Below are 12190 nucleotides of genomic sequence, written 5' to 3' on the forward strand. Positions count from 1 at the left end.
TAGGTTTTTTTTTTTTTTTTTTTGGTACTGGGGATTGAACTCAGGGGCACTTGACCACTAAGCCACATCCCCAGCCCTATCTTATATTTTATTTAGAGACAGGGTCTCAATGAGTTGCTTAGCGACTTGCTTTTACTAAGGCTGGCTTTGAACTCGCGATCCTCCTGGCTTAGCCTCCAGAGCCGCTGGGATTCTAGGCGTGCACCACCGCGCCAGGCCCAACTCCTAGTTTTGAGGCCTTATCTGGCCCCCAGTCCAGGTTTGACTTTGAGGTCACAAGGGCAGGGGTCTAAGGCTGAAGAATGGGCCTGCCAAACAGAAGGAAGGAGAAGGCAAGTTAGAAGGCTCAAAGACTTTGGTCATACACAGATTGGGAGCCAGAGAGATCAACTTTGGGCAGCTCCTGGTAACATGTCTAGGAGAAAGCCATGGTGGGGTGTGAGTTTTTACAACAAGGAAATTAAGGAACTGTGAGGAGAGGACTGAGCAGGTCATCCAGGGGTGATCCCAGATGATGAGGGTGAAACTCCACTGTGGTGCAAGAGAATTTAAGGAAAGTGGGTCCTTGGGAAAAAGCACTCTGATGGTAGGAGGCCCAGAGGAGGGTGCTAGAGATTTGGAGAGGCATCAGTGGTCTACAGTGTACCAGCAGAGGCTATGAACTCTTGTCACAAGCTGTAAGCACTTCATGATGTAGGGTTCCCAAATTTAACCCCCCAGTTACCTGAAAACTTCACTTTGCCCAGGATGTGGTAGATGTTTCCAGAGAAGGGACTTGGCTTGATGGAGGACTGAATTGCTGGTGGAGGAAGAGGACAGGGTCACCACCTGGGTGCAGAGGCTAAGTCCAGGGTGGCACATCTGGGAGGGTTAGGAACTGGGGAGGACCCTATTCCAGGTCTAGGATTCATAGCTTCTATCCCCACCCTCTTGTTCCTCGGGCCTCTGCCACTATTTCCAAGAATGGGAAAACTTTTCCAATGGAGTGGAGATCAAATTTTATGGCGTCACAAGATCAGAAATAGGGGATTCCTGGGTCCTCAAATCCCTCTGCTGCTTTTGGTCACAAATGTGAGAAGACAGCACATAGGATACTGAAATGGTGCCAGGGAGCAGGACAGTCTGGGGTACCCTTTTCACCAGGGTCTGGGAGATGTCCCAGCCAAGGCTCACCTTTACACTTGGCCACAAAGCGAGTTTTCTCCAAGGGACGGCCAAACCATACGCAGATCTGAACCATCAGTGGGAAGACTGATCCAGAATTGAATTTACCTTCATACCTTTAAATGTTTAAAAAAAATTTAAGTACAAGTACTTGGGTCTCTGAGTGTTGTTATATACTACTTTGGGATAAACTGTATATCATTTATCCTATAATATTTAATTCTCCTTTACTGGTATGCCATTCTACATATAAAACAATTGTTTAATTGTTTAAATCCTCCCCCAGCCCCTACAGGGCTCTAACCATGCCCTACCATCTCCTTGTGGGCAGCTTAACAGACTGTACATGTGGATTAATATTTTCTCTAAAAGGAAATGACAGGCTGTATTTTCTCAGTTCAGCAGACACAATGCCTGTCACAGATTCATTAAGAGCATGGTCATCTGGGTATGGTATCCCACACCTATAATCCCAGCTACTGGGGAGGCTGGGACCAGAGGATTAAAAATTTGAGGATACTCCAGGTAATTTAGAGAGATCCGCTCTCAAAATAAAAACTAAAAAGGGCTGGTATGTAGCTTTTTTTACAAATATGTGGTCATATCCACAGTATTAAAAAGCCCAACTTTCTAATACGGAAAATGTCAAACACAAAAAAAGGTAGAACTATGGTAGTATAATGAGGCCTTATGTACTCATTACTTGCTTCCACAGTTGAGGAATTGTTAGTCCTTCTTTTGAATTATTTCCTTGAAATGAATCCCCATGACTGTATTCACTCCAGCAAAGGGTGTAACCATTGCATGAGTAAAAATTTATACCACCCCCAGCAGCAGGCAAGTATACTAGTTTCACAACAATTTCTCAGGAGATGAATATTATAAGTATTTTTGATTGAATATAGTGTCAATCAAAATAATGAGTACAAGTACTTGGGTCTCTGAGTGTTGTTATATACTATATACCATTTAACATTTCTGAATGTTATTGCACTGAATTCTGTTTCCATGATTGCTATTTACACTTGCTTTTAAGTGAACTGTTCTCATCTATATGACCTGGGGTCTTTTTTGTTTTGTTTTGTTTTTTGGGACTGGATTGAACCGAGGGGCACTCTACCAATGAGCTACATCCCCAACCCTTCTTATTTTTTTATTTTAAGAAGGTTCTCATTAAATGCCCTACAGCTTTGCTAAATTGGTAAGGCTAGCCTTGAACTTGTGATTCTCCAGCCCCAGCCTCTGGAGTTGCTGGGATTATAGGTGTGTGCTACCCCTCCTGGTCCTTTTCTGAACATCTAACCAAGTTTCCCAAATATTGTATTATACCTTTGCTACATGTAATGCAAATACTTTCTCCTCATCTATCATATCGTATCATATTTAGATAACTATATTACCTTTATTTGTATAGTTACCATATGAGTTACCTTATTTAAAAAAAATAATTATTATTTGTTATCAGGAATTGAACCCAGGGGCCCTTAGCCACTGAGTCACATCCCCAGCCCATTTTTTTAATATTATATTTACAGATAGGATCTTGCTGAGTTGTTCAGGGCCTCGCTAAGTTGATGAGGCTGGCTTTGAACTTGTGATCCTCCTGTGCACCACCATGCCTGGCCTATTATTATTATTATTATTTTGTAGTACTGGGGATTGAACCCAGGGATTCTCTACTACTAGCCCTTTTTATTTTGTGACAATCTCACTAAGCTGTTCAGCGTTTTGCTAAATTGTTGAGGCTGGCCTCAAACTTACAATCCTCTTACTTCAGCCTCCTGAGTCACTGGGATCACTGGTATGTGCCACCAGGCTGAGCTGCACCCCCCACACACTTTTTTTTCTTTATAGCACAGTACAATCAGTTTTAGTACAAAAAATTGAGGGCCTGGGAAAAGTGAGTAAAGATAACAAAGATAAGCCAGACAAAGCTCTAACATTGTCTTCCCCAAACTTTCAACAGAGCATAAATGAACTGTCCATTCTGTATAGGAACAGGTATAGCACAAGGGTTAAGAGAAAAGGCTTGGAAGCCAGACAACCTGGGTTTGCAATCCAACTCTTTTATTTACTAACTATAACTTTTAAACAAGTCATTTTGTTCCTTGTTGTCTATACCTATAAAATGTGGAAAATAATGGAATCCATTTTGTGGGTTTGGTGTAAAGATTAAATGACACAACACAGGCAAAGTTTTCAGAGCAGCACTGCCCAACAGAACTTTCTGGAATAATGGAAGTGTTCTGGATCTACAATGTCCCATATGGTAGCTGCTAACCATAGGCAGCTTTGGCACACTTGAAATGTGGCTGTGTGACTAAGAGACTGAATTATCAATTTCGATTTTTATTCATTTATATTTGTATTACATAAAATAGTCACATAGCTAGTGGTGGCCACATTGGAAAGTGCAGTCTTAGAACAAGGCCTAGCACTCACAGTGAGTTCTCACGTTATGTTGGTATTACTACGATTATGGTGGACTTTGTACACTCTCTTCCCTCCTTTCCCCTCTGCAGAGGTTTTCAGGCTGACATGTAGTTTGCAGAAAACAAGCCCTGGCCTCATCAGTAGGGAACCTACCTGTCAGCTGGGAAGTAGAGGACTGACTGACTTACTCTCAGGAGAGATTCTCTCACCTGGGAAGTTGTAATGTTCCACGCCAGTCACCTCACCCTTTCTAGTGGCCAGAGGAAATACAGAATCCTGTTGTGCTTCATGCCTGCAAGATAGGTGCCTTAAATCTCAATATCTAGGAAGGCTTCCAGTTTAGATCTCAAGACATGAAATATTGGGCTCTCAGCAAGAACAGTATCTGGGACATGGCACACCATTCCAACAAACATGTATCACTTGTGTACAGCATATCTGATATATTCATTTTTTTCTCTCTTTTTTTTTCTGTAAATAAACAGATTGTTAGGCTTCCAAAGAAATTTTAGCTACTTCGTAATGATACTTGCCAGCCAGGGTACATTAAATATCGGGATCGCAGCATCTGAGGACTTGAAAAACTATTTTCTGAGAGAATCAGCTCAATGTCTTCATTCCTTTGAAAACATTTAGAAAAGACCCAAGTCAATTAGAATTGTCAATCTTAACCTGCATAATTTGCTTCTTCCCCACACCCCCACATATACATAAGCACACATGCATGTAATTTTTTTCTGTCAAACCATGTGAAAATCACTTGTAAGCATCATGACATTCAGTGTGCATTTCCTAAGAACAAGGGTATTCTCTTACAGGACTACCATGCTTTTATCACACCCAAGGAATGTAATATTATATATGATCAGCAGTGGTATCACATGGGAGCTTATTAGAAATGTGAAATCTCAGGTCCTACTCCAGATCCACTGAATTAGAAATTAATTTTAACAAGATTCCCAAGAGATTCATGTATATGATAAAATAGGATGGCCTGGGGTTGTGGCTCAGTAGTAGAGTGCTTGCCTAGCACGTGTTATTATTTGCACCCAAAACTAACATGAAGAGATAATTTCTCTATGTTTTCTATGCCATTTCTCTCATATCTTTTTTTTTTCCCCTAGTATGTGGGACTGAACCCACATTGTGCATGATAGGCAAGTGCTCTTAAGTTATATTTCCAGCTTCACTCATATCTTAACACAAGTAACACTGAGACAGTCTTGACTTCCATTCTTTAATGTATGGAATACGAATGCCTTAAAACAAAATGCCACAATTTAGCAAGGCCCTAAGTAATTTGGCGAGACCTTGTCTCAAAATAAAATATAAAAAAGGACTGGGGAAGTGGCTCAGTGGTTGGGTGTCCCTGTGCTGATCCCTGATACCAAAACCAAATAAAATGCCTCAAAATAGTGTAGGAAACTGACATAAGGTCTTTTTGGTGACTTTTACAGAACGTCAAAAACACTTCAAAAACTGGCTTCTATAAATGCTCAGGTCTTAGATACAATGGAAAGGCCTTGTGGGATCAGGACTCCAATAAAGCAGAAATCTGAGAAAGGGGCTGGTCCTGCAGAGTGGAGTCTGTGAAAGTTTACCTGGTGACAATGCCATTTTCTGCAAGAATGAAGGCTGTGGTAGGATTGGCAGCCCTGATGAGACTCTGTAACTGAACAAGGAGGGGGTGCCTCTGTTCCGTGGTGTGACTGGTGAACACCACATTATTCACCAGGCCTGTGAAACAAAACCAAGAAGAGTTCAGCTTTCAGAACTCACACAAATGTGGGTTCCTTCCCCTGATCATCCCTTTCGGTAGCTTCCTGGTATAAACACACACTGATATATCTAGCCATCATTTCTTCCCCCGACTCCAGGTCTGTAGCTACTTCATTTCCTAACCTTTCCAATCTTAATTCAGCTTTCTGGCTGTTACCTAGAGTTTTTGATTAAGGAGCCTTTCCATATTCCCTGTAGTTAATCTGATCACAAATTGGTACCATTTACATTCATACATTTACTTACCAACCACTAACCATATAGATGTACTAACCAATATATTATCAAAAATTGCACAGCCAAGGAGCCACATAATTCCAAGACAGATGTTCATAGTGATATGGTAAGAAAAAGTTGTGAAGTAGGCCCAATCAGATCCCTCACAACCTTTTTGTACAAATACAGACATAAAATTCCCAAGACTATGGAGAATTTCTAAGTCAGAAAGGTACCATAACCCACCAACCCAAAATAATTATAATACTTCTTCCAAATATAGTCCTATTTTTATAGTTACAATCATAGAATATACAGCATTTCTGCAGTAAGATCATTTGAATTTTTGTTATTCAGTAATTTTATTTATTTCTTACTATAAAAATTTCAAACATATAGTAAAATAGTAAAATCAACAAGCATTGTCTGGCTTCAAGAATTAGCAAGATGGGGCTGGAGATATAGCTCAGTTGGTAGAGTGCCTGCCTTGCATGCACAAGTCCCGGGTTAAAAAAAAAAAAAAAAAAAAAAGAATTAGCAAGACTGGGGCTGGGGTTGTTGCTCAGTGGTACAGTGCTTGCCTAGCACATGTCAAGCACTGGATTTGATCCTCAGCACCACATAAAATAAATAAATAAATAATAATTAGCAAGACTCGGCTAATNATAAATAAATAAAATAAAGATCCATTGACAACTGAGAAAAAAAAAAAAAGATGGACCTTCCTGCTGGGCACAGTGGTGCATGCCTATAATACCAGTGGCTCAGGAAGTTGAGGCAGGAGGACTGCAGGTTCAAAGACAGCTTCGGCAACCTAATGAGGCCCTGAGCAACTTAGTGAGACCCTGTCTCAAAATTTTAAAAAATTTTTTAAAAAGGCGGGGGATGTGGCTTAGTGGCTAAGTACCCCTGGGTTTAGTCCGTGGTACCAAAAAGAAAAATGAAGGAAAAGAAAAAGATGGACCTTCCTTGGCCAGTGCCATGGAAGCCATCCCCAAAATATGGCACATGAGCAGGAATCTGGAAGGTTCAATATTTTCTGGGGATGGCAACCATGGGAGCTGGATCCTACAAGTGGCCTGCAAGATTCGCAGGGGTCAAAGACAAGAAGACTGTCATGGGTCTTAGAGTGAGGATCCAGAAAAGGTTGAGTAAAGATCTATAAAGGCCTGGGGATTCTGGTATCATCTTATGCAAAATAAATAGGAGAGTAAAACTCTAGTGCAAATTTTCCACCTGAACAATATACACGAGAAGCACAAGCCCACTCTGGCCAGCCCAAGAAAAGACTAGGATCTGGGTCTCTGACAGGAATATACTGTCCAAAGTCCTATCTGTGCACATGTACCATATGGATAAATCTTGTGGGGTTGGGATTCTAGGTCAGGAACTGGGCATGTAAAAAAGACTTTGCTTTATAGGGAAACAAGCTAGAGGATTATCCTCAGCATTCCTTAGGCCAGCTATGTAAACTGCCACCTGCCAAGAGGAAATGCCATCTGCAAGGCAGGTACAGCAGTTATCTGGAACATAAACAGGCCATAGTGAGTTTTCACCTTGGCTGGGCCAGGAGCTTCCTTCTGTTCTGTTCTGCATCAAGGAGTGGACATTCAGATTATGCCAAGGTCTCACCAATCTGTGCTGTGAGTGATCAGGAAGCCTGGGCTGGTCTATTCCTAAGAGTAGAAAAACACAGCCTTGCAGCCTTCTTGACCATCTAGACTGGGCTAAAGACCTCTAGCAGTCCAGGAGAAAATGAAGTTCACTTCTTTTATCTACATATGCTTCTAAAAGCAGGCCACAGCAGTAAAATATCTCCACTTTGCTTGCAAGCCAGAATTATAATGAACCTTGTTTGCTGTTTTAACATCGAGATTATTTCCTAGTCCTTGGATTTGTGTAAGATAAGTCATCCTGGGGCTACAACATAGCCTTTTTTCTCATCATAAAATAATCCTTTGTTGTTAAAAAGCAATGAATCAGCAAGCCTGACTCATGAACAGAAGCAAAAGGAGGCAATATGCTCCCTTGGGACATGAAGCAGTTGCCCACTGATGGTAGATTTCCTCTCCAAGCAAGCCATCAAATGGCCAAGGAGAAAAGAAATATTTGCCTTTTATCTCCACCCTCCCCAGACTGCCCCTGCCCATGGCAAGACAAAGTCAGGACACACCATAAGGTCCTGTGGACCTAGATGCTAAGGGAAAGTATTCACCAAGGCACTGCCACTCGATGAGACTCTTGTTCAGAAAACAATATATATGGTGTCTCAAGGTCATCTGTCCACATCTCTAGCTTTATGTAAGCACAGCATTTGACATATATTGCTGGGAATTTTTTTGGTACTAGAAATTGAACCTAGGGGGTTCTACCGCTGAACTACATCCCTGGCCCTTTCTTTCTTTCTTTCTTTTTTTTCTTTTTTTTTTGAGACTAAGCTGCTTAGAGTTTCACTAAATTGCTGACACTGTTCTTGAACTTGTGATCCTCCTGCCTCAGCCTCCTGAATCACTGGGATTCCAGGCATGCACCACCATGCCTGGCTCACATATCATCTTTGAACAATGTGTTGGAAGGCAGCATTAACGAAATATACCTACAAGTGCCAGAGAGAACTCAGCCTCACTCAGCCTAGAAGGATTCGAATTAAAGGGTCTTTCCTTTTTGGATACAGGCCCAGGGTTGCCCAAAGTTCATGGACAATGAAGACAGAATATTTCTTTAAGGCTGTCTGCCAAGGAAGCTTAACCATATGTGTTGTCCTTCATATAAAAAAGTAGAGAGGGCCTGTAGGAGAAAGTGCCAAGGAGAAGATGGCACCAACACTAAAAAGAATAAGACAGGGCCTTGGAAGTCTTGGCACAACTACTGGCTAGTACCATTAATCAGGCAAACACTTCCTCAACTTCCCTGGAAGACACTAGTTTTCTAAGTCAACCTTTACTTCCAATCTGAGCTTTGGACCCCTAGAGACTACTTCTATCAAGTTTAGTTATCTTCCCATGGCCTTGGCCCTTCTCTTCAGCAAACAGGAAGGAGCAAATTATTCAGAAATAACAATTTTTCTTTTTTGTGTGTGGTACTGGGGATTGAATACAGGGGTTCATGCAAAGTAGGAAAGTGCTGGATCACTGAGCTGCATCCCCAGCCCTTTTAAAATATTTTATTTCAAGATGGAGTCTCACTAAATTGACCAGGCTAGCCTCAAATTTACCATCCTCCTCCTGCCTTAGCCTCCTGAGTAGCTGGGATTACAGGCTACCATATCACTATGCTCAAAAGGTACTGTGTTGATATACAACTAAAAAATAATATTAAAAAAAAGATTTGTTATCGACACAGTACCTTTTTTTTTTTAATGTGGTGCTGAGGATCTAACCCAGTGTCTTGGCAGTACCATTGATCAGGCAAACACTTGCCTCACACATCCCAGGAGAGCGTTTTACCACTGAGCAACAACCCCAACCCCAAGAAATAACAATTCTGAGAACACTGCCCTCTAGCTACTATCCCCTTCTTTTCACCCACCTTCCTAGGCTGTCTCCTCTCTTGCGTTTTCTATTTAAAGAACAGGTACAACCAACCTCCCCAGTCTCCTAAGCTGGAAACCCAGGAGTTACCCTAGACACCTCTTTTTCCAACTCATACTCCATATCTAGTCTGTCACCAGATCCTAAGGACCTGAACTCCATATAGTCTCCTTAATCTGCCTGAGGTAGACACTATAGATGGACCCAGTCAACCTCCATTCCTAGCCTGCCTCTGGGGCATAGTGCATGGAAAGTAAAAGGGGTCTCTAAAAGCTGCTACCTGGTTTAGCAGTCTAACATGCACATCCCTCCCCACACAGGGACTAGTCTCCTGCCCTGGGCAGCACCCAATTTAGCTGTTTCCCAAGACAACAGCTCTGGTATGCTGTTGTCTCTGCTTCCTGTGTACTGGCAATGGGAACATCAGGGCACAACCATGCTGGGGACTCTGAGTTGTTTTCTTCCATCAGATTTCTGCTTGCTGGGCTGGCTCAGGGAGACTAGCCCCCAGGCATATCTCCTAACAACAAAGAGCATTTCAACACCACTGCAGGGAATTTACAATTTATTCTGCATCTCCAGGCAATCACAGATAATATGACTAAAAGTGTAGCTGCCAGGGTTGCTAGGTAGTAGGACAATGACACATGGAATGAAACCTGCAGGATGGGTGGATTTTTCTAAATGGTTTCAAGGAGGTGTGGAAAATTCCAATGTGTGTAGGAGGACATTAAGGAAGACAGTTTCTGCTGGGTCAATCTCTGCACTCTTGGAACAGAAGCAGTGTGTCAAGATCTTATTGATCCAGAGGCTAGGAATACCTCCTCAGTCGACTGATATTAGCTGAAAGGCCAGGGCAGACCTGAGTTCAGGAGTGGTGCTGCTATGGCAGTTCATTGCCATTAACACAAGAAATCTGTCTACCAAATATGATAAAAGAAATATGTCAAAGTTTTCTCTGGGCCGAGTTGGTTTGTTTTAGATTTCAGAATGGTAGCAGTAGTCTGTTTCGATGAATTGAATGTAAAAGGCATGCAAGCAGGAAGTAAAGCATATTGCTCACCTTGTGAACACTGGTCAAGACACTTAGGGAAGAGAAACCTAAGGAGAAAAAAGATGGGAGATTTTAAAACCATGCATCTCAAGGATGTCTTTGATTATTTCTCACAAAAATGTGAATATCACTGACATATAAGTCTCCACAGCACCATATTAGGAACTGATCTCAGGGGTATTCTACTACAGAGCTACAACCCCAATCCTTTTTTTTGGGGTGGGGGTGGGGCAGGGTGCTTAACCATTGAGCTACCTCCCCAACCTTTTTTATATTTTATTTTGAGACAGGGTCTTGCTATGTTGCTTAGGTCCTCTCTAAATTGCTGAGGCTGGCCTCCTGCCTCAGCTCCTGAGCCTGGGATTATAAGCATGTGCCACCAAGCCCAGAATGTCACTAAATTGCTCAGACTTGACCTTGAATCTGAGATCCTCCTGTCTCAGCTTTTCCAGTAGCTGGGATGGTAGGCATGCACCACCAGCCCAGTGATATGCAAATTAACCTACCTGATGAGGCAAGCAACAGGTAGTATTGAATATTAAGGACAGCTATGGTTATTCAAAACTTAAAATTCTGCACTAAACTTCCCACCTCATAGAAATCTCTGTGGCTAACTGGTGATAGAATGAGGCTGAGGGGATATTGAGAGGCTTACCAGCTCTTTAGTCTATAGGAGATGGAGAATGAGAGCTGGCTTTCATTTTTTTCATGAGGCACTAGGGATGCAACTCAAGGCCTCGGACTGTTGTTGGAGTAGTTAGAAGGTACTAAGTGCTATAGTACTGATCTATATTCCCAGTCCAATCTTATTCATAAATCCAAAGGTCTGGGGTTGTGGCTCAGAGGTAAAGCACTCGCCTACCATGTGTAAGGCACTGGGTTCGATCCTCAGCACCACATAAAAATAAAATAAAGTTATTTGTCCACCTATAACTAAAAAATAAATATAAAAAAATTCAAAGGTGAATGAAAGCAGGAAATGGACTGAGTGGGTCACAAGTGAAGTAGGAGTTGGGGGTGATGGATCCCAAGCGTGAGTGAACTTAATAACTCTAGTGCTATAAGTTGCTCCAGAAAAAAAACTCATGTTATCATGGTGCTTTAAGATTCCCAAAACATTACAAAGCTCTTAGGGTAGAAAGCTAATACTCATGAGAGTAGCTAACTTTGATGGAGTCCCAACTATGGTCTGACCTCCCGTACATCCTGTGTTTTAGGTTATTTAACAGATGAGAAGAGTGAGTTTAGGGTAGCGAAGTACCTTGTCTAAGGGCTCATATGCAGGTGGGAAGTGGTGGGGCTCAGGAAGACAGCCTGGTCCTCTGGCTCCACAGAGCTCTTATGTTTTCTTCCCAATAAAGTAGGATGCTTGGGAGGCACTATTCCGAACTGTTATTGGAGTAGTTAGAAGGTACTAATGCTGTTCAAAAATCAGTGGGTTGGGGTAGGGCAGGGATTTTCTTTCCTTGCTGGTAGCAAGTCCTAATCCTTTTATTTGATTTCAGCTGGAACCAAATATGGTGGAGGAGTGAGCTATATGAATACTACTTTGGGTTGTGGACCCATTTCTCTTACCTAACTCTCATAGTTTCTGAATAATTCCAAGGGAAACCTCCATGTGCTATAAGAAAGATCAGGAAGCCTGCAATAAGGGAAAAGACATCCACACCAGAGGCTCCCAAGAAGAGAACTCACTGTACTCATTGTCCACTGAGTGCACAGTGGAAACATTCTTAGAGAGTCTGTGCCCTCAAGAGCCTGTGACTTCTGAGTACACTCACTTAAGGACCTTCTCATAGGTCTTTTGCACAGCAGCCCACAACAATTCACACACCAGAGGCATCTTAAATAAACTTGAGCCAAACTCCTCTTCAAGGCATTGTACCCAATCACAGGTTAGACACTCACACTTCAACTTCTGGTGAGAAAGAGGCCATTAAACTGCTGACTTTAGGCAGCTGGAAATAAAAATATTTAGAACACATGGGCTTGCATGTATATACAATTTCCTACA

The 12190-nt window shown here is 42.0% G+C and overlaps 1 protein-coding gene across 3 annotated transcripts in view; it reads right to left on the minus strand.

The window, feature by feature from the left end:
- The window catches only part of Dnaaf9 (dynein axonemal assembly factor 9), a 120777-nt gene that overhangs the window by 7116 nt on the left and 101471 nt on the right, over positions 1-12190 (minus strand). For all 3 annotated transcript variants that reach the window (XM_015482476.2, XM_048811237.1, XM_048811238.1), the window contains 5 exons: positions 10186-10223; positions 5199-5334; positions 4131-4217; positions 1174-1280; positions 725-799 (listed from right to left, as the gene is read on the minus strand). In XM_015482476.2, the coding sequence (XP_015337962.1) occupies positions 725-799; positions 1174-1280; positions 4131-4217; positions 5199-5334; positions 10186-10223 (443 nt within the window). The remainder of the gene's footprint in view (positions 1-724; positions 800-1173; positions 1281-4130; positions 4218-5198; positions 5335-10185; positions 10224-12190) is intronic.

Source organism: Marmota marmota, unplaced genomic scaffold, assembly GCF_001458135.2.
Source record: "Marmota marmota marmota unplaced genomic scaffold, marMar, whole genome shotgun sequence".
Taxonomy (NCBI): domain Eukaryota; kingdom Metazoa; phylum Chordata; class Mammalia; order Rodentia; family Sciuridae; genus Marmota; species Marmota marmota.